Genomic DNA, 23,200 nt, shown 5'->3' with positions numbered 1-23,200 from the left:
CTACTTGTGGAAGAGGGCAGACCAGTGAAAGTGAGAGCTGTCAAGGTTTGGTTCTGAAACCTTGACCTCGCCTCTCTTTCTTTACTCGCTCTCGAGACTAGTTAAGTTGTTGTCGGAAATAACCAAAACTTTCTTCTCCCACATCCCCCTGTTTCTTGTTCGGTCCCACCCTCTCTGCTCTGTTCATAATACAGGGTCAGGACTGAACGACTTCCCGTTTGCTTCATCACACAATTAGGATCGAAGACTACTACGACTTAATAAACACTTTTCCCTGCCGTATAGAGCCACGTAATTGGGGCAGTTGCAGGGTAAAACATAACTCCGTCTTGTGCAGCAGAGTTAGATGCATGAGAAGCGAACCAGTTGCATCTGTCTCTGTCTGCCTTAGCTCGCCTCGCACCTGCAGACAGTAAGTAGAGCAGAGTCAGAGTAATGCCCGCAGTTCAGGAGATGATGAAGAATCTTGTGAACACAAACTCCCAGTGAACGAGCCACGCTGTTGCATCCAGCAACAGTTCCACCCACCTGCTCAGATTTAAAGCCTCTCCCGCAGACGTTTCCAAGACGCCCTAAATCTCCTCGGTCTGCCCAGCGGCCATGTTGTGTCACGTCTAAAATTATAGGCCTGTTTATAGAGAGCATCTGACAAGATGAGAAAGTGTTGGTGTCGCGCTCAAATCAGGTTCGGAGGTGCTGAGGAGCAAAGCATATGACAAAGTATGTCAGCAAGCTGAGGTGCCTTTTATTTTAGGAGTCTGAGCACACCGGAGGCCATATTGTTTTCCCTGATTCTGGCACGCACATCTCCACAGGTGTTCAGCGACGGGCAAACTCCACAGCCGGCCGCCCGGCGGTTCACCCCACATGACTGGTATTCAGGTGGATCTCCCCTGTCGTCAATATCGATAATTACCAGCAAGGACAAAATTAGCTGTCAGCAGCCGTGACCCGAAAACCAGAATTTCAAATAATTAAGTTGACGGCACTCAGAGGAGGTAAAGCTGCCCTATAAGGTCAACATCTCTCCATTATTTATTTCAAAAAAATCCATGGAAATAAAACATCACAAATTGATTCACAGTTACTCATATTCACATTCATGTTTTTTTTTGTATTTTAATTTTTCCTGAAATCTAATGTAATGTGTAAATGGTAACAGGAATCTTTCAGTTGTTTTACTTTCTCCATGTCAGTAACAATCAAAATCTTTTCCCCTGAACATTTAGATTGAAAGCTTTCAAACATTTACTACGATATGATCATTCCTCTTTAAATTATTTCATTGACAAAAAAGCTACTCTGCTCGTCTAATATTTTTCCCCTAAAGATTCTTCTTGAACAAGTCTTAACACCTTTTAGGCAAAATTGAGTTCTAAATTATTCATACCCCTGGCAGATTTAAAATTGCGTCCACTCAACCAAGAAGTCTGTCTCTGGCCCGAAAAGAGAACAAACAGTAAAGCAATGTAAAAGAAGTACCAGACGTGGAAAAAATTTACTGTAAGAAATTATTTAGATCCTTTTCTGTAATCAATAGTGAAGTGTTTATTGGCATTATAGCAACCAAACTCCCGTCATTTTGACAATTTATCTTTGATTAGCTCAAAGTCTGCAAAGTTGCAAGAGCTTCTTGCCATCATCCTAATCTTTAACTCTGTCCACAGATTCTCTGTTAGACTGAAGTCAAGTCTCTGGTTCGGTCACTTAAAAATGCTATTACTTTCACTCAGAAGAAACATGTAGGTCAAATGAGAAAAAACAAACACAAACAAACTTTAACCCTAAATCTACATGGGTATGCAAAATGTTGGGCAAAGCTTGCTAACCTCCAAATAATTTAGTAGCCTACTGTAAATTTGGTGGCTTCTTATTTACTACTTACTACTAGCTTACTAGGCTATTTTAAGCTTATTGCTTTAGTTTGCTTTTCTACTGTTAGCCTGTTTGCTTTCTATTAACAAGTATTAGTTTTGTAGCCTTTTAGCCCTTTAATTGTCTTTTAGGTAATTAAGTTATTGCTAGCTGTTTTGCTTGCCATACAATTTATTTGTTTGGTTTCTAGTAGCTTGTTAGCTTACTGTTAACTCATTAAAATATTGTTAGACTCTTAGGTTACTTTTAGTCTCTTAGCCTTTGTTTGTTTGCTAACTAATAGCTCCTTAGCTCAGTATTAATTGATCAAAATTCAAATTAGCTTGGTCATCTGCTATTATTTTGATAGTCTACTGGCTTGTTAGCCTGGAATTTGCTTTTTAAAATACTATTAGAATACCAGTTGCTTGTGTAGCCAACTTACTATTAGCTTGCTAGCATGCTATTAGATTACTAGCTTTTATTAGCTAACCGTTCAGACTCAAAACAGGTCTGTTATTGACGCTTCATGACAAAAAACTAATTAAATAGGTAAACATGAATGTAGTTAACTTAGTTAACATTACATTATTGTATTTTTCTCCTCAGTATGTTTTTATTAGATCGGTACAACTTTTCAAAACAACGGTGTGAGAATCTTAATTTCTTTAGATAAAGCACTTAGTAACAGGTACAAAGAAAAACACCAACTATTCCTATGAGAAAATCTTTCCTGCCCCAGTTTTGTCCAAACTTAATAGGTGCGACTGTTTCTCACTAGAGAAAACTTCCTATTGAGAACATCAGATTTGGAGCGCAGGCTGGGAGGCCGTGTTGGTTCTTTCTAAAGATCCTGCTAAGTAAGCCTTTCTGTCTCATTACCTGATCATTACTTGGACTCCACTAAGTCCCAGGAACTTAGTGGAGTTCCTTGGACTGGATGGGGAACCCTCTAGGTGCGCACCATGAACCACACACACATACACACTCCTGGGAATCATCTCAGACCTACACAGCTGCTGCCACAGTATCTGGACAGACGGGCAGCACTCCAGAGATCCAAAGGACATCTGTCTTTTAATCAACTGGTTCGATTATATTCCATTCTTTAAATTCCCGCACCGGTGTGATCTCTCCTTCACTGATGTTGGCAATACGGTGATGGATGACATAAGCTTCTTCTTTCTTCCTCATTCTCGCTCTAAACCCATCTATCCTTCCAGTCTGGACTGAAGGAATAGAGGAGAGACGGAGTGATGGATGAGTTTGGGAAACTACCTCCCTGCTCTATTAAGTTCTCCACCTGAGAGAGGTGGATGAGATAAGGAAAGACAGATCATGAACGGTTCCAGAGGGGGGAAAAAAGGGAGATCTCCTGAATAAAGTTTCACTGAGCAGTTCATCCGTCATCGCATTCAAAGAAAGTTTCACTGTTGCTCAAAGGAGAGCAGCGTTCACTTCATCCGTCATAACTGCACAGGCCTTAACAGGCAGTCTCCCTTTGTCTCTGTCCGTTATCTGGTCTGTCTTTCTGCTTTACAGTCTCTCACTTCTCCTCGCACTCTGTTGTACTGTCAGTTCAAGTCAACCATTAAACGTTCACTAATCTCTCTCTTTTTTATTTGATTTTTTTCCAAGATGATTCATTGGCTTTTTCCCCCTCAGAACTGCAGGCCTACTGTACGCTGTCCCTGCCTATTACCTTCTGGCTCACTTTTTGACCACCGCCTTCCCTTCCTCCTCTTCCCACTACCCTCCTCCTGATTACCCCTTGCCTTACTCCCCCCACCTGCCCCACCCACTTCCAACAGAAGCTCAGAGTAAGCCTTACTACTCGGATTACTCCCCCACTCGACTGCTCATCCACAAGATGTGCACCAGCCACTACCTGGACCTCTTCATCACCATCGTCATAGGGCTCAACGTTATCACCATGTCCATGGAGCACTACGAGCAGCCACAGGTCAGGCAATAAACATCCCCTGTACATGTTGACACCAATGCTCAGTTGACTTTGCAAATATCTTCAAACCTTGTCAAACTTGCCTTGAAACTCAAGATTTTATTTTAGAAGACCCAAAAAGTCTTCCATGTTTTTGCATCTGGGCCTTTTTTTACTCCTAAATGAAATTCTCTGCATCCAGTTGTCTTATTAGCTAAAAACAGGGTAAATTTAAAGGAAACTAAAGCAAGACAACAATTTCATGCATACAATGGAAAGGCTTAGATGAAAGCAGGTCAATATGTTATAACGGCCTAACAAAGTCCGGACAAAATTCCAATTGAGAATTTGTGGCAAAACTTGAAATTAGATTAACAGACCCACTTAATCCTATCTGACAGAGCTTGAACTATTTTTTTTTTATAAACAGACAGTAGGTTTCACTGGATCTTATTGAGGGGTATCAGATAAAAGAGGTTCCAGTTTTCACATGTGTTGAAAATAATTAAAACGTATTGTTGCGACGAAACGTTCGAAGATGACGATTGCCTTTGCAACTCACTTCGACTGACATGCTTATCAGTTTCCATAGCGCTCCTAAACTATTATTGTTTTGGAATGTTTCCTTTTTGGGTTCAGTTTTCAAAAAAGATTTAATTGAGGGTGGGGGGGTAGGAGAGCGTTGCAATTTCCTGGAAAAAAAAAACCTTTGGAGAACTATAAAAGTTTAGTCGAAACAATAAAACGAGCATTACGGGCAAATCAATAAAAATGGAGAAAAACAATAAAAACTGCAAAAATATGACTGACTTTATGATCCAATGATCTTTTAACAGTGTGTGTTTTAAATATTCTCTTTAAATCAAATGGCAATAAAATATTATCAGGCATTGCTAACGCTACAAGGAAAGCAAAAAAAGAACATTACCTACAGAATTGCCAAAGGAAAGGCCACAATACCTTCTCAGAACTATAAAAGCAAGGTCAAAACAAAAAGTTAAACCTTACTGCTTAACCAGTTGAAGACGTAAAACAATAAATAATATATAAAAAGTTATCAACTTTGATCAAAAGGTAAGTTTTTTGAGAACCTACCTCAAAAACCTTCTTGGGTTCAAGAAAGTCCAACATTCAAATGATCTGATCTTCTTTGTCACTTGACACTAAATCAGAGATGAATATTGCTGGAAAAATAATCACCCAACTTCTGTAGACGGTGTATGAAGTTACTTTTGAAGAACGTTTTGATCTCACTTTATGGCAGTGTTCATGAGCAGAATCGAGAGTCTGTACAATCCTTTGAAATAGAATCAACTCAATACATAAATATCAGCAGGACTCAAGATAAGCCTCAAACTAGCGCTCTACTTTTCTTCTTCAGACAAGTGATACTCTAGATATCAAGATAATTAGAAGGTGGACTCATCAGAGCATACAACTTTGCACTAGTCTTCTGGTGTCCATTCTTGAAATTTCAGACTGCTCTGGATCTTTTTCTGGGACATAGTTGTCATATTTGCTGCCATCTTGCCTGAAAGCCTTTCTCTAAAAGTCTTCAGCTCACTGTGTGTACAGCAGCAATCAAACTCACCTACAGCCACTATAGAGAAAGCTCTACTGTGGCGCAAAAATAAATCATCCAGCCGTTCAGGATCTTGGACATCCTGAAGCATTCTTTACTGGAGCTTGACGTTCTCGATGATCCAAGAATGATGCAGGTCTTTCAGGTACCATATTGCCAGCAACAATTTTGTCAGATGTGAGGTCAATTCAGTAGTCAATGCAGTGATGGCTGCACACTATTAATAACCTTAATAACATTTGATTCATTGCCCAACTTCTGGGGCATTAAGTATAAAACAACTGACCCCCATCACCCAATGTGAATATATCTGAATGATTTTAAAAGAAGTGAAATAGAAGATTGTCATGTGAACTAGGACATTTATGTTTGGTCAGTTATAACAATGATTCTTGGCAATACATCTTATACAACTGGTGTGAGAGTTGTCACAACTGGCACTGTCACAACATATTCTCTTCTTTGGAGTTGTCTATCTGATTAGGTAATGGAAGTTTGAACAAACAAGCTACATTAACAATTTATCCATCGATAAAAAGAAGCTTATCAATAGTGTGTGGGACAACACACTAGCCAAGACAGAGTGACATTTGTCCCTCATGATGGTCGCCTGCTTGGTCCCTCACTGCCATGGGATGGCATCACCATCTCCAACCAAAATATCTCACAAGTCAGTAAATGTGTCCGCCCAAACTGACCTCACAAGTATTCAGTAGGGTTGAGGTCATTCCAGAATGAAGGTGGTTCCATCTTTATTACCAGATTCTGGAAGTAGTCTCGAATAAACCCTGCCCTGCGCAGATGAGAAGGGAACATCTTGGAGGATCGATTTCTGTCCCCAAGATTAGGGATTTGGAATTACCACTGGTTCTTCCCATGAGCGGTTCTACCCCAAACCATCAAACCGCATCCATCAAAACCCTATTGGTATTGACAGAGAGGATTTAGCAACCTCATGTTCGCTCCTCAGTAGCTCACTGCTTTTAAAAAGTGGCAATTATAAAATGGAAATAAATGGGCTTTCCAACAGCATAAAGATTGTGACACACGAGAGGCGACATTCATCTCCTGTGGAACTTGCGAGATGAGGTGACAATCGCTTCAGTCAAGCAACCGGCGAAGTTTGTGCATGTGGAATTTTGAGGTCATACATAATTTTTATATGTGGGCTTGTGATGTGACACAAGAAAGTTGGAAAATCTACAACATTTGTAGCTATGATTGCTACCATCGCTATTGTAGCTGTCGTTGATATTGCCGCTGTCATCGTTACTGTGTCCCATGTGTTGGGACGCAACACATAGGGAGTTTCTGACTGGGAGGCAGAAACTTTCACCTGTTGCTGTCCATCTCTCTTCAAGTTTATTGCCATAAACCATTGTTATGACAAAGAAAAAATTCAACCAAATGCCAATTTCTAAACTTTTATTGACTAAGTTTAGAATCCTGGTTGAAACACAATTGTGTTTCAACATTTTTCTCTTAAATATAAAAATGCTTTTAGAGAAGTTCAAGGAGGGGACGACAAATCTACTATAACACTTATGTGAAGCCTTTTTGTAAGGTGGTTGTACTCAATAATAAGCAGTAAACTTAAACCTGTAGCAAAGTTAGAGTAGACGGTGAGATAAAGAGATGTTTTACAAACTGGATCTTGCTGTTTGGGGATAATTTGCCACCCATGAGGGTTTAGTCAAATCCCCGCTGACCAGCAGTGCTCTCTTCGTCTCTCTGCAAAAGGTCAGTTTTTACATGCAGATGGAAATGGTGAATTCTCCCATAGGCAAAAAATGGACACTGATTTTTATGCCCTTTTCACTGAAACTGAGAGAGGACAACTTGAGTTATCTAATAATGGTAAGGTCTATTGTAGAGAAAAGTCTAGTTGACATATTATTTTAAAAATATTTCTGCAATGTTTTTAGTATAGTATCATTGTGATTTTGTGAAACCCATTGCTCTGTTTAACTAAAAAATATAGTATGAGATCTCCTTTATATTAACTTTTTCTGATGTCCTTTATAGGAGCTTGACAACGCGTTGAAGATCTGCAACTACATCTTCACCCTCATCTTTGTTTTGGAATCTGTCTTCAAGCTGGTGGCTTTTGGATTTCGGCGCTTCTTCAAGGACAAGTCAGTATTCCAACCATGGCCGCGCTTCCTAAGTGATGTTATTTTCAACCATCGATATCCGATTTGATGTGTACGTCTAATGAAATGCTTACAGGCGGTGACGTTCTTTTAAGCGCTGACTCGTGTGGAAAACTTGAACCCGTGTTCAGGGAGCATAAGCGAACTCTTTATAAGCTACATCGGTAAATGTGTGTGTGAATACAAAAGGCCTCGTTAAACGGCCATAAAGCACAACCGCTTCAGATGATATCATAGTTTTAAAATTCTTGGCTTCTTTTTGAAAGCCACACAGTAAAGCACCAGAACAATCCCAACGGCACACATGCTCTCCAGCACACGTTAGCATAAATGTGCACCCGAAACCCACGCGCACCTCGTTTGTTTGAACCAGAGCTACAGCCACCCAGGACTTCACGATGCCCACTGGCTTTGTCACAGTTAGAACCTTATCATGTTTGACTTTGGCAGACGTTTAGCTAAACATCTCAACACTACAATTCTTTCTTATTCCTAAGGAAAATAACCCACAGCTGTAACTGAGAGTTGTGCAATTTTAAACCCATTTTTCATGTTGATTCTATATTTTCCAGTGGTATTTTGATGGACTGAGTAGAAACACTGAAAATGCTACTCAACTACCTGCATCTTTATTATCTACAGAGTACTGGTCTTTCAGTGTGTGTGTTTTGGACCTTTTGACCTGAAAGTGGATAATTAAATATAGAGTCATTTTGTTACTGTCAACCTAAATCTATTTCAGAAGCAGTTTTAACATTTATTTTTATAGCATAAAGGATGAGGCCTCCAACTAAGCTAGACGTGTTTTTTACACAAATTTAAAATATTTCATTAGAGATGTAATTATGGAAGATGGTACGCTAATGCAGCATTGACTTAATGGTATTGTTCAGTCACATGCCATGCTATTCAAATGTTCTGTCTGCCATGACAAAGACTTGCCTCTTTATTTGACAAAAATCAGCATGGGGCTTAAAGGTAACACTAACAATTGTTTGAGCAGACCAGGCAAAAACAGTAAGAGAAACCTATTTGCTACAGTAAGTTGGCCAGATTTTTACTCCCTTTTCCTGGAAGTCAATTTGAAGGTTGAGTTTCCAGTCTCAAATTTGTGACTCCTTTCTGACTTCATTCCAACTCTCGAGTTGCCGCTTCAGTCCTGGAGGCGATGACTCAGAAAGAAGAAATGTGCGGTAGTTCTCCTGTACCTCTTTGCAGGGAGTCATATTTGTCAAAGGCTTTGGCGAAAAGAAATGATGCACAGCAAGTCGGCAATGGTGACTGATGAGGGTGAGTGTTTGTGTGTGTGTGTGTGTGTGTGTGTGTGTGTGTGTAGGTGGAACCAGCTGGATCTCGCCATTGTTCTGCTGTCCATCATGGGCATCACTCTGGAGGAGATTGAGGTCAACGCTTCGCTGCCCATCAACCCAACCATTATCCGCATCATGAGAGTGCTGAGGATAGCAAGAGGTACGATTTCCCTCCCTCCCGGTTCTTTCCACCTCTTTCCTTGATGCTCTGCCAGATATGTCCGTGCAGCTGCTTCTTACACACCGCTTTGCCTTTTAAGGATCCTTGTAAAACAGACGCATCTCTGGGACTCCCCTATCTGTCATTTTTGCATGGCAGGTCCCAGCAGGGCTCGGGTTGAGGCCGAGCCAACCAGATGGCACAACTCAGCAGACAAACAAAGGACCAGCAAGGTCTTAATCTGCAATGAGCGTGGTTATGGTAGAGAGAGAGATAAAGACCGGCATAGGGAGGAATATAGGGAATGATGAATAACTTCTGACCTGGAGATCCATCACCGGGAGATGGGATGAAGCCTTAAAGAGGAGCAGTTGCTGTCAGAGCGAAAAAGATTGAGATGAAGTTAATGACAAGGGAAAAGGGATGGAGGGTAGGTAGAAGAAGCCGTGAAAGACAAACAGGAAAGGTGATTGGTAGAGGAGAAAACAAGCCAGGAAAATTTGAGAGTACCAATTAACTTAGGTCACATACTGGACTTAGGTCCAGTATGTGTTCGGTTAATGATGTAAAGGAGGGCTTGTTTGGAAAAAACAGGAGAAGCTGCAGGACATAAATGAGTGAAACTCCTGCTTTAAAACTTTACAACAATCCATCTGTCTGCATTTGTTAAATACAGGGGAGTTAAGCGGAGATAAGGGACCATCAACCGCCTGCAAATTGCTGGAATCCAGAAATACTTACAGCTCCCTCTGAAAATGATTAGAACTGCCTTTTTTAATAGCTTAAACATCAAATGTACTTTTTATACCCATCTTAGCGTGACTCCAGACACAAACATCTACAGTCTTCCTTATCTCCGCTCTTGGTGGTATGCGGATTGGTTGACCCTCCTGGATTGGTTGCTTTGCAAGTGCCAGCCAAAAGAGTGTCAAATAGCATTGCACCTAGGTATTTCGATAGCCAGTTTGGATAGCAAAGAAAGATTTTTAAAACAACTTCTTGACCTCTTCTTTACTAGTACAGAATTGTTTCCTAATTCTTTATTGATTGGCAGCTTCAAAAGAGCCAGTTGCCCAAAACCTGGACATGGAAAATTGAAGGACAAAAAACAAAAATAGTGGCATGTCTAAAAACACAGGGAAGCAGTTTGCAAAAGTAATATTCTTACGAAAGAGGAGGGTAAAAAAAGAACCTCCGGAAAAGACCTCACACATGCATCATTCTTAAGTTGATTCAACTGTAATTCGCTAAAACCTCATTAGAAAAGGTCCCAAAGGGGGGAGGCTGCTTGTCCGGAAGCCATTCCGAAGAAAAGGACGCAGAAAGAAAAGGAGGATGTGAGTCAAATTACAGAAGAACTGAGCCGAAGATAAGTTTTACAGAGTAATTATCACTGATTAGGATGTTACGATGCAGGATGCGGTAATTAAAGCAACGTGCACGAAGTTGGTCAGACGAGACGTGGAACATGGAGCGTCTACGGCCATCTGTAAAATACACTGCAGCCTTTGTTGTGTTTCGGTGGGGGTGCTGCATTAAGTTGGGTCGAGAGGTTTTCCCAAGCAGATAGAATTACAAATACACAAAAGTCCTGCCAGATTGTAAAACCACCGTACAAAACAGTTTCAAAAGCATCTGAGTGGCGACATGGGGAGGATCCAACAGGACGATGATGCCAAACAGACAACCAGCGAAATGAAACCATGTCTTGAAAAGGGAAAAAAAGCAATGGAAAACCAATTGTAAGAGAGGGTGGACTTGAACCTTACAGCGAGGAATCGTCTTGGACAACAACAGAATGAAAGAAAATCAGTAACCAAAGAAAAGCGTTGCAGTGGACTCCTGTCTATTCGCAGCTCAGGATTTGTGGATTCACGTATTTTTCTGTGGATCATGACTGTAAAATATTCCTGGAAAACCTGCTGAGTCATAGGTTGTTGTTTTTTTTTTCTAAAATATTTGAAAGAAAATGCATCTTGGGAAACTGAGATACCTAGATGCTACTTGACACGCTATTGCAAAACAGCCAATCCAGGTACACAATTCATTTTCCTTTGTACTGATTGGCTGTAACCCCAAAAGCAGGATTAAGGAAGACTGCAGATATTAACTTGTGTGGTTGTGTTAAGACGAGCTCCTCTGTGCATATTAATGTATATTTCATGTTTGAATTATTAAAATAGGCGGTTATGATTGCAGGTTCGAGCTATTGCTGAGTCGCTGTGGTCCATCACTCCTCCAAATACTGGGGGTTCACTTGCTAAGACTTGCTAAGAAGATGGAATCTCTTAATTCTCATGGAAGAGGTTTCCTCCACTCAATCCACCACCAAGCCTGACATTGTCAAGTGTAAAGCAAAGTGTTCTGATGTAAAGCACACTACAACTAGACTCTAATGGTGCATCCACACCAGACCTGTTTAGTCCCCTTCAATGGAACTCTAGTTCGTTTGCCTAGGAACTAGTCCGGTTCATTTGGGGAGTTGTGAACGTGCGGTCAAACTCTGACCAAAAAAGTGAACTCTGGTGATGTTCAAATGGATATGTGGATAAAAGCGGACCGGAGACCGCTCCAAAAGCAGGAAGAGGACTATAGTGCAGGGCATTCTGGGTAAATATGACCAAAACAAATTTGTGTCTAGCGCTAGTGGGAGGAATGGCTTATGTTCTTTGGCTAAAGACAAAAGAGAAATCCTCCAACCACTAAAATCTGATATCAACGCATTTCTGTTTACATTTTGTGAAGAAGAAAGTTCCGCTCGTGTCTTCTTTTGAGGTTTTTGTGTTTTTCCCTTCTGTGGTTCTTGGTGCAGCGCCACCACAGTTTAGGGGAGGTATCAGGTTTTTTGATTCCATTGGTTTGTTTGACACAGTACAGTAGGAAAACAAACCGCACCAGCTGAAAATGCAACAAGTATTGCAACTTTGGTCCACGACTGAACACAGTCCATCAAACTGTCAGGAGTGAAAACACCCTAAAGCAGCGACTCGTTCTCGAGAGTGAAGAGTCACGCCTTCCTCAGATGGAGGAGTGTAGGTTTTGCAGTTGCTAGGAGAATGGCACTTGCCATCAGGCTTTGTGTCAATAATCCCCAGAGGATTACGGCATGGGCTGATTTTCAGTGGCTGGACTTGACCTCTTGCTGGCACTTAAAGTAACTTATCGTAATTTAACATCCCAAGACGATTTAGAAAACTTCATGTTCCCAACTTAGTGAGAAACAGTTTGGGGATGGACATGGACCCTTTACTGCTCCAACATGACTGCACACCAGAGCACAAAGAAAGGACAGTGAAGACAAGGACAAGCACGGTTTGTTTTGGAAGAACCAGACTGTCCTCAACCCAACAGACACCTTTAGAGTCAATTAGTGAAGATTGCAAGCTAGAAGTTTCGCCCAACATCAGTGTTGAATGCACTTACATGGACACAAAACACACAATGTAGCCACATAAAAAACCGTTTGACTTAAGAATGGGACGTCAGTCAAGTTCATGTCTGTGTCAGGGCAGAGAGCGAATACCGCTGAGAAAAATTCAGATGCTAGTGCTGATTCAGTTGCCCAATTTTTCATTATTACCGGCTTTCAACTTTGTAGAAGTTTTGATGCAACATCCCCAGTTATATAACACTGACAGCTCTTTGTTTGGAATCACTTTTTTTAAGTGATTATTCTTATACTGTGTGTCTCTCCGCAGTGCTGAAGCTCCTGAAGATGGCGGTCGGAATGAGAGCTTTGCTGGACACAGTTATGCAAGCTCTGCCTCAGGTAATACGAGCAGCTCACTTAAACACCTCAAAGCCTTTGAATTCCCCATGCTGTCCTTTCTTTTTCATGGATACATTTTCTTTTTCAACCCAAACACATCCCACTGCTGTTGTCTGTGTAATTACATCTCAGAAGCATTTTCATTCAGTCCATATTTTTATATTTCACAGCGTCATCTTTTCCCACCAGTCTATTCCCCCCTTCGACTGTATGCAGCCTTATTTGCATTAGCGTTCCCCCTCGCTGCGGCTGGGGAAAGGAGCGCAGCTCGAGGTTTTGCTTGGAACACTGGTGGGTGGATTTGCCGGGTGAAAGAGTTGGTAAATTGGAGCAACTTTCTACAGTTTGAATTTGGAAAAAAAAAAGAAAAGCAAAAAAAAACAAAAAACAAGGCGCCGTGCTCCGCTCCCAGCGTTCTTTGATAGCACCTCTGTCGTTTTCATTCAGATAGAAACGATGTCACAGCGAGTGCTGTTCCGGGCTACATTCTGCCAGAGCTTGTCAGAAGTGTTCAGAATTAATAAAGGCGATAACAGGAGGCGACGTGGGTGCGAGCAGGTTGCCGCTCGCTAATTTGCACCGACAGAGAATCCGAGAGCTCTTCATTACCCCAAAAACCTACCTTCGCGACAAAACCGTAATCTGCCGTTGTATCTGTGTGGCTTTTGTCTGCTAAACGACGGCGAGCAGGTGAGCGGCTTCCTCTGCGTGAGGCCTGACATTAAAATGGACGTTTTGTCACCGTTTGTTTCCCCGTCAGACAACCGAAGCCTGAGTAGCGGAGACACAATGGCTGCAGCCATCTTGCATCAGAGGGATGAAAAGCGTTACATAATGTCAACTGGTACTCCCATACAGTGTCTTTTATGATTGGGGCCTGCCATGCAAAGCAATGGCAGGAACCTATTGCTATTCTCCCAAGAAAAGTTTCTTTATTATTGGGGCCTGCCATGCAATGGCAGGAACCTATTACTCTACACCCAACAAAGTGTCTCTTTATTATAATTCTTTATTTTTCATCCGTAACCGTTAATGCGGCTCATACCGCTGGGTGCACACCTACAAATGAGGTATCAAAACGTGCAGAAAATTCACGCCATTGGAGCTATTACTTTTGGTGGGATTTGGGCTTAACGTGGCGACATAATTCGCAAAAAACTATGAAAAAAAAACCATTATAAGTCAATGGGAAAAATCCTAGAAATACCCTATTTTTGAGGATTTGCTGTGTCGTCACAAATTCACGTAGAAATGCCATTCAAATTTCATTTTGAGACCATTATTTACCATAGCAACGGAACTCAAGAGGCTATTGGCTGGTGGTTAGGACTACAAATACGCATCGCTGTAGTTCTATCTATCCTCAGTTGAAACAGATCAGGACTGAACTGGCCTTTAGAACTAATTGCTGCTATGGGCTGTATAGAACTGATTTAACTCAGTAACTGTTACACATGGGATTAGTTTGGAACTTTAAAATGAAGCATAATAATAATTTCAAAATAAAAGTCTTGAATAGGGCTGCACAGTGGCGCAGTTGGTAGCACTGTTGCCTTGCAGCAAGAAGGTCCTGGGTTCGATTCCCGGCCGGGGTCTTTCTGCATGGAGTTTGCATGTTCTCCCTGTGCATGCGTGGGTTCTCTCCGGGTACTCCGGCTTCCTCCCACAGTCCAAAAACATGACTGTTAGGTTAATTGGTCTCTCTAAATTCTCCCTAGGGGTGAGTGTATGTGTGAATGGTTGTTTGTCCTGTATGTCTTTGTGTTGCCCTGCGACAGACTGGCGACCTGTCCAGGGTGTACCCCGCCTCTCGCCTGCAACGTAGCTGGAGATGGGCACCAGCAACCCTCCCGACCCCATTAGGGACAAAGGGAGAACAGAAAATGGATGGATGGATGGATGAAGTCTTGAATATTTTTACATCAACTACTTGTGTTTTGCGCATTATATAACTATTTTAACCCAATGACTATTACGCAGGGGATTAGTTTGGCCCTTTGAAATGAAGTTTAACAAACATTTCAAATTAAAAGCCTTGAATATTTTTACATCAACTACTTGTGTTGTGAGCATTATATAACTGATTTTATCCAATGACTGTTATTCATGGGATTAGGTTAGCCCTTTGAAATTAAGTTTAACAAAAATTCCAAAATAAAAGCCTTGAATATTTTTACATCAACTACTTGCGTTTTCAGCATTATATAACTGATTTAACCCAATGACTATTACACATGGGATTAGTTTGGCCCTTTGAAATGAAGCTTAACATTTCAAAATAAAAGCCTTGAATATTTTTACATCAACTAATTGTGTGTTGCGCATTATATAACTATTTTAACCCAATGACTATTACGCAGGGGATTAGTTTGGCCCTTTGAAATGAAGTTTAACATTTCAAAATAAAAGCCTTGAATATTTTTACATCAACTACTTGTGTGTTGCGCATTATAGAACTATTTTAACCCAATGACTATTACGCAGGGGATTAGTTTGGCCCTTTGAAATGAAGTTTAACAAAAATTTCAAATTAAAAGCCTTGAATATTTTTACATCAACTACTTGTGTTTTGAGCATTATATAACTATTTTAACCCAATGACTGTTATTCATGGGATTAGTTTGGCCCTTTGAAATGAAGCTTAACATTTCAAAATAAAAGCCTTGAATATTTTTACATCAACTACTTGTGTTTTGCGCATTATATAACTATTTTAACCCAATGACTATTACGCAGGGGATTAGTTTGGCCCTTTGAAATGAAGCTTAACATTTCAAAATAAAAGCCTTGAATATTTTTACATCAACTACTTGTGTTTTGAGCATTATATAACTATTTTAACCCAATGACTATTACGCAGGGGATTAGTTTGGCCCTTTGAAATGAAGTTTAACAAACATTTCAAATTAAAAGCCTTTAATATTTTTACATCAACTACTTGCGTTTTCAGCATTGTATAACTGATTTAACCCAATGACTATTAAACATGGGATTAGTTTGGCCCTTTGAAATGAAGCTTAACATTTCAAAATAAAAGCCTTGAATATTTTTACATCATGTAATTGCTCTTTTTGGCTTTATTTGACTTTTTCATCCAATGACTGTTACACATGGGATTAGTTTGGCCCTTTGAAATGAAGTTTAACAAAACTTCCAAAATAAAAGCCTTAACAAAATTTTAAATCGTACTGAATGGTGCGCGTCCACCTTACTTAACGTTCTTGCGATTCTCCGCGTGCCATTGATTACGTTGCAGGGTTCTTTAGCATCGATGCCAATTTGTAGCGTGACAACGCCGGGCCCAAATCGACGGGCGCGCCTTGGCAGGCCCCGGCTAAATTTCTTCCGAAATTTTCTAGTTATAATTCTTTATTTTTCATCCGTAACCGTTAATGCGGCTCATACCGCTGCGTGCACACCTACAAATGAGGTATCAAAACGTGCAGAAAATTCACGCCATTGTTGCTATTACTTCTGGTGGGATTTGGGCTTAACGTGGCGACATAATTCGCAAAAAACTACGAAAAAAACCCCATTATAAGTCAATGGGAAAAATCCTAGAAATACCCTATTTTTGAGGATTTTCTGTGTCGTCACGAATTCACGTAGAAATGCCATTCAAATTTCATTTTGTAGATACGTCTGTGATCTCTTCGGAAGTGAAGACGGCTCGTCGATACCAGTTACGGTTTGTCCACAATTTGTCTCTAAGCGACCCAAAGTTTCTCATTTTTCCTAAAATTAGAGTGTGAATCTTCCTCAGTACCCCTCTGCTAGAGTGAGAAATGAAGAGATTTTTTGAGCCCAAAATAATTTTGAAATCGCCATCACGCCCACAAATATCGCACGATTGGTATCAAAATCGGTCCTGACATTGATACGCATGTCTGCTCCGGTAAAATGTTTTCGAAATTTATCTAGATCGTACGGTTTTCTGTCACGGTGCTTCAGAGCAAAGTCATGCGACAGGATTTTCTAGGCTGTCTCAGGCTCTGTCAGTAACAGTTCACACCTTGGTGAGAAACTTATTTACCATAGCAACGGAACTCAAGAGGCTATTGGCTGGTGGTTAGGACTACAAACACGCATCACTGTAGTTCTATCTATAGTGGAACCCTCAGTTGAAACAGATCAGGACTGAACTGGCCTTTAGAACTAATTGCTGCTATGGGCTGTATATAACTGATTTAACTCAGTAACTGTTACACATGGGATTAGTTTTGAACTTTGAAATTAAGCATAATAAAAATTTCAAAATAAAAGCCTTGAATATTTTTACATGACGTAATTGCTCTTTTTGGCTTTATTTGACTTTTTCATCCAAAGCACTGTTACACATGGTATTAGTTTGGCCCTTTGAAATGAAGCATACTGAAAATTTCAAATTAAAAGCCTTGACAATTTTACATCAGGTATTTGCTCTTTTGGGCATTATGTGAATTTATTATCCAAAGCACTGATAAACATAGGATTAGTTTGGCGCTTTGAAATGAAGCTTAACAAACATTTCAAAATAAAAGCCTTTAATATTTTTACATCAACTACTTGTGTTTTCAGCATTATATAACTATTTTAACCCAATGACTATTACGCATGGGATTAGTTTGGCCCTTTGAAATGAAGTTTCACAAAAATTCCAAAATAAAAGCCTTGACAAATTTTACATCATACTGAATGGTGCACGTCCACCTTACTTAACGTTCTTGTGATTCTCCACATGCTATTGATTACGTTGCAGCGTTCTTTAGCATCGATGCTAATTTCTAGCATGACAACGCCAGGCCCAAACCGACGGGCATGGTTTGGCAGGCCCCGGCTAAATTTCTTCCGAAATTTTCTAGTTTTTATGTGATACAGACACAAAAAATAATTGTCAACAGAAAAATTAGGAGACTGTCCACCTCAAAAGAATTTGTAAAATGGATTGAAATGATTTCTTTTAACATTTGCCATATTTTGCATTCATATCCCTCTAAAAATCTGACTATGATTGCTTAAAGGGGACGTATCGTGTAAATAGTAAGAGGGAAATCTTTTTTGAGCTTTACATCGTGTTATAATGTTATTCCCTCAACTGCACAAAACACCTGGTGGGACCTAGCCCCGCCTTCGAGGACAAAGCTGCAGCTTTCAAGCTTCCACATTCCACCTGCCCTGCGACTCCCCCACTCAGCTCCTTCAGACTAGCCAGCAGCATTTAGCAAACGCCTGGTGGAACTGAGCATCTGCTGAGCTCATTGTTTGACGAGCTACTTCTCAGTGAAAAAAACATTGTTAAAGGTTTAATAGAGTAGCCATGTTGTGAGCAGGAACCTCTTAAAGAGACAGAGGCCCAATTTCAAGGCGTCAACTTTCTTTTAAGTCATGTTTGATATATATCTAGCATTTTTATGACAACTTAAGTTAAAATAGTTGATTGTGCTATAAAACTGCACTATGTGATTGGAAAGTACATATTACAACCCATTAATTAAAATAGTCCAAGTAGCAGGTAGAAAAAAGACATGTTTTGTGTCAGATTCATTGATATAAACACATTAGATTCAAATTGACACAAGTCTGAACTGTTTGCTACTAAACGTTTTATATAGGCTAAGGTTACCTCATCCTGTCTGCATTTCTTTCATAATGCATGAGAAGAACAGGCAAAATTCATACTGAAAGGCAAGCAATATTGTTGATAACTATTAGTTTTATATTTCTTACTCCCATGGTCTTCAAACTGTGGTACAAATACCTCTGGTCTTAACTTGGGTTACCTCCAGAGATATTTCAAATTGATTACCTATAAGGTAAGAAAAAATGAAGCTAATTCATGTTTGTAAGTTACTGTGGAGAAAAGCTAATAAGTCCATGGTGCCAAAAAGAGAAAGTAGGCTACTGGTATTTTAAAAAGCAACTCAACGGGGAGAGCAAGGCAACTTATGTGAAGTTTCTCCAGTATTTTGCTGACAGTGATCCATAAACATGTGCAGGTGGTTACTAATGCTGTGGCCCATTTATCTGTAGAGTTGGAAATTGGACCTCGAAATGTCAGCTTTGGTTTATGTTGGGTCGAGTGACCAGGCAAACAGACAGATGCATTAAAAGTATGGCCGCCATATTGAATATTTGACATATGGATAGGATCTAGCTACCTATCTAGCTACCTATCTATCTAGCTAGCTAGCTAACTAGCTATTTAAAAAAATTTCTGGCAATGTTTCTATCTAGCTATTTGTCTAACAACTGTTTTAATTGCCTTGTCTTGTCACTCCTTTGTAAATTTTCTTTGGGCGCCATTTCTATGACAGTAGGAAGTGTTAATTGTTCCCCTGACAACAGCACTGACACGTTCCCACCTGTTTGTCCTCTAACACTCTGATCCCTCACTCTTCGTCTCTCTGCAGGTGGGGAATCTGGGCCTACTCTTCATGCTCCTCTTCTTCATCTTTGCCGCGTTGGGAGTCGAGCTGTTTGGCGACTTGAGTAAGGACACGTCCGCAGTTTCAAACAGGCGGCTTAGATGGAAAGAGTTTCACTCTTGAATACTGCTCAGAGTGCACAGGCATGCTCTGAGTGTTCCCTTTGCCCCTGTCAGGGTTTAATCTACCTGATTTTAATTGCTTTCCGAAATCCTTTGTTGAAACACCATATTGATCTCGCTAATTGTGTCCCAGAGCTTTCAGATTAATAAAACAGCGTCACGGTAATTATTTCACTGCAAAGAAAAAGCCCTGAGTGCGGCTATCTTGACGTTTCTCGCTTTCTCTTTGTCCACAGTCTGTGATGAGCTCCATCCGTGTGAGGGTCTGGGCCGCTACGCCACTTTCAGGAACTTTGGGATGGCGTTCCTGCTGCTCTTTAGAGTTTCCACTGGCGACAACTGGAATGGCATCATGAAGGTGAAGCTCTTGTGTGTTTCCACTTTGAACCAGCATGTTTAGATAGGAGAAGTGCAGCGTCAGAAGGCTGCCTGTCACTGGGTTGAAGTCGGTTGTGACACGAACAGAGTTGGTACATTAAAATGCTGTCCACATTTTTATGAATTCCTAATCACAACATAACATAAACCTTACCTTTCTCCTGCTTCTGACTTACTCGTCTTTCATCACCTCGTTGTAGGACACTCTGAGGGACTGCGCCCACGAAACGGGGACGTGCTACAACACCGTGGTCTCTCCCATTTACTTCGTCTCCTTCGTCCTGACCGCCCAGTTTGTCCTGGTCAACGTGGTCATAGCCGTCCTGATGAAGCACTTGGAGGAGAGCAACAAGGAAGCCAAAGAGGAGGCAGAGCTGGAGGCCGAGTTAAACCTGGAGCTACAAATGGAAGGAGCAGACATGGCGCCAAGATCGCCCCAGCTCAACCCCCTGGCCCTGGGCATGGATCGGTCAAGCTCAGGGGGTTCCCCCTGGAGGTCCGCCGGAGGGGGGGACATGGTGCAGGAGCGGGAAGGTCCTATGGACTCTCCCACTGCTGATATAACCAGAGACTCTGTAGACATCAGAGCAGAACCCCCCGCATACCCAGAGCCCCAGCTGGAGGTAAATAGCTGTGTTTTTTTTTCAGGATCTTTTGTGCTGTTTGGCACTGTCCCATCTTTTAAAGTCTCGTTTTCTTAACAAACATGGAAATGTTGTAACATCAAGGGGTAAAAAACTGATTTATGGCTAAAAGCATAACTGCTTATTTTTGTGCCTAATAATAGAAACTGTGGATGTTAGAAAACACCATGTGCTTCCAAGCCCTTGCATGCACATGATTTTATAGCTGCTTTCAGTGCTCTTTTCTTTTCTTTTTTTTTTCTCATGTTACCATAATAAGATCGAGGTTCATTGGGTTTTTTTTTTTAGAGACATACAGCTGAGATTCAGTCAGGCTGGGCAACAAGTCATGAGAATACATTTTTTGTTGTCAGATTTCTCTTTGATGCAAAGCATTAGTTGTTTTTTTAGTCTTTTTCTTTTAACGTATCCTGTGGCACTCAGAATTGTTGTCTGATAGCCAAGATGAGGCCCAACATATTTATCTCACAAGCCGTCGCTGTGATTCTCTACTTGATACATATACAAATAAAACTTTATTCTAAATTGCTTTGGGTTTATCTCAAATATAATTGACACTGAGACAGAAAAGAAAGGAGAAAAGGTGGTGTAAAAGATTTAAAGGGAAAGAAGAAGACAAGAGTAGAGGAAAGAATACAAGTCAACATCCCAGAAGTCTGCTTCTACACCTGCAGAAAGAGAGACCATGAAACCATAGCAACAAACAACATGACAATACAACATCTCTGGAAGGTACACTGTACAAGTTAATAGAAGATGAGATTAGGGCTCAACATGTATATAAACTAAGCCAGACGTAGTTTTATTCATCTGACCTATTCACCTTTAGATCTTGTGCAGTACGCGATCTTGCAGTTTTGGTTTTGGTAACAGAACGCATTTCTCCGTTCCTCGGGAGTGTGTGTTGGTCTTCAGTCAGGGAGCCTCCATTAGGCCAGTAGTGACTGGAGGAGCTGCAGAAATTTAAACTGTCAACAAAGTCATTGTTGGAATAAGGTCATGAGTGGTTTCATTCAGTTTGTCACAAGCCGATAGGAGACAGAGCAAAGATGTAGAAGACGATTCTCTGCGATTAAAAGGAAGCTAGCACTGGAGTTAGACGTGGTGGTGGCAGCATCATGCTGCAGAGAGGCTTTTCTTCGCCTTGTAAGAGAAGTTAGTTGGTAGTTTCTGGAAGAGGAGCAGTAGGCAGCTACAAAAACCCTGATGATAGAAATCTAGTGGTGTGCACACCGTCAAGTCAAAGACTTGCGTCTGTAGTTGTACCAAATAGAAGTTCTCCAAAGTATTGGGTCATGTACTGCTTTGTTTGGCTAAAGCATAGAATCTCAATGAAATACGTTGCTGTTTGGAGTTGCAAAAGGTGAAAATGTTCATGAAAACTCAAGTCTGACTGCTGAGGCTTAAACCGGTGAGCTGTCATGAAATGATAAGTCAAGAACTGGCGTCTCTTTAAGCCTGAAAACACTTTGCTTATTTGTCAACTCATTTTCTAAGACCTTTCTTCATATTTGCTTCTGTGTACAACCTATTCTGACTCATAGCAGATTGGTTTATAGTTTGTGCTCGTCACTAACTAAGTTTTTCTAAGTGTGTGCTAGTTTGTGTGCAGGCGTGTGTGTGTGTGTGTGTGTGTGTGTGTGTTTGTGTGTGTTATGGTTGGTCCCCGAAGGCAGCATGCCAGTCAGAGACAGGTCACAGTGCCATGGGAAAGCTCAGCTGCGGGTCTTGTTGTTCACTTCAGCAGCTATTTCCAGACAGCAGGGGGAACTTTTTGGAGGATAGGAAATCGAGGTCTTGCTATTGTTATCTTTCCCCTTTTAAGATGTTATCCATCTGTCTCTGCTGCTCTGAGTTGTTACACCAAAATCTCCTCTCCATCCCCACCCTGGAAGACCAGCTCTGGTACGGTGCTGTAATGCCCCCTTGTGGGTTTACAGGGAAGCACAAGTGAGCTTAGAAGCAGTGATTTTGATTGTCTACACAATCATTCCTTTGCTTTTGTATATTTGATCGATCCGTCTTTTGTTTTCCTCCCCTCATTTAGTGGTGTTTCTGTGTTTATGCACATATATATCTGTCTTCTCTTCCACTCATTTCTTGTCGTTGTCTTTCTTTTCTTCCTCTGCTCTCTCTTACTCTCCCTGCGATGTCCAAGTTTGTGCAGCGGAGACCGCTGTTTGACTCCATCTCCCTGGTCATCCAGGGCTCAGTGGAGGGAGAGTTGAGTTTGATGGACAACCTGTCCGGCTCCATCTGCCACTACTACGCGCTGCCCCCCAGGCCCAACAAGCACAGCACCGACAAGAAGGTCAATAACCACCAGAAACGCCGCTGATGGCTCGCTTCCTCCATTTCATACATTCATTGGCTCTTGATTCACTGCAACCTGTAGGGCACAGCACAGCAAACGGGAAACGAATTTCACTAAACCTTTTGGGGGAGAGAAATTTCTAAGTGAAAAGATGAACAAAACAACCACCTGATTGCTCTTTAAAGCAGAGTAGTTTTTTAATGATCTGTACATAAAAAGGTTCAGATAAAAGGTCGATGTAGCTGCCGCCCCAACAGTCAGAATGATTGAGGTACTTCTGAATTCCACCTGATCGCCAGTAGGAGGCAGTGTACTTTACACAATAACCTTTTTCTTCTTGTGTTACCCCTGTAGCAATGTCTCAAACTAGTCTTCTGTTCTCTAGTTGTATAATAGCATCAACTTTCATTGATCCCTTTCTTACCGTTTCTTGTCATATTAGAGATGCTAATGTTAGGAGGTGGTGATGTTTTTTTTTATATATATATAAATATGAGTTTTCATAGTTTGGCCGGAAGTGGCTGGACTCCTGTGACTAAAACCTGTTTAGATTTTATTGAATTTGACG

The 23,200-nt window shown here is 41.0% G+C and overlaps 1 protein-coding gene across 15 annotated transcripts in view; it reads left to right on the top strand.

Moving 5' to 3' along the window:
• Positions 1–23,200, top strand: part of cacna1g (calcium channel, voltage-dependent, T type, alpha 1G subunit) — a 281,034-nt gene that overhangs the window by 246,606 nt on the left and 11,228 nt on the right. For 10 of the 15 annotated variants that reach the window (XM_028029261.1, XM_028029253.1, XM_028029260.1 and 7 more), the window contains 8 exons: positions 3,666–3,817; positions 7,404–7,513; positions 8,868–9,001; positions 12,700–12,770; positions 19,160–19,238; positions 19,533–19,654; positions 19,875–20,297; positions 22,477–22,629. In XM_028029261.1, coding sequence (XP_027885062.1) covers positions 3,666–3,817; positions 7,404–7,513; positions 8,868–9,001; positions 12,700–12,770; positions 19,160–19,238; positions 19,533–19,654; positions 19,875–20,297; positions 22,477–22,629 — 1,244 coding nt within the window. The remainder of the gene's footprint in view (positions 1–3,665; positions 3,818–7,403; positions 7,514–8,867; positions 9,002–12,699; positions 12,771–19,159; positions 19,239–19,532; positions 19,655–19,874; positions 20,298–22,476; positions 22,630–23,200) is intronic. The other 5 variants (XM_028029252.1, XM_028029248.1, XM_028029250.1 and 2 more) reach the window with 2 other exon arrangements.

The sequence above is a fragment of the Xiphophorus couchianus genome, chromosome 10 (genome assembly GCF_001444195.1).
Source record: "Xiphophorus couchianus chromosome 10, X_couchianus-1.0, whole genome shotgun sequence".
NCBI lineage: Eukaryota > Metazoa > Chordata > Actinopteri > Cyprinodontiformes > Poeciliidae > Xiphophorus > Xiphophorus couchianus.
The sequence above is the reverse complement of the archived record's forward strand: the minus strand, read 5'-3'. Positions and strand labels throughout refer to the sequence as shown.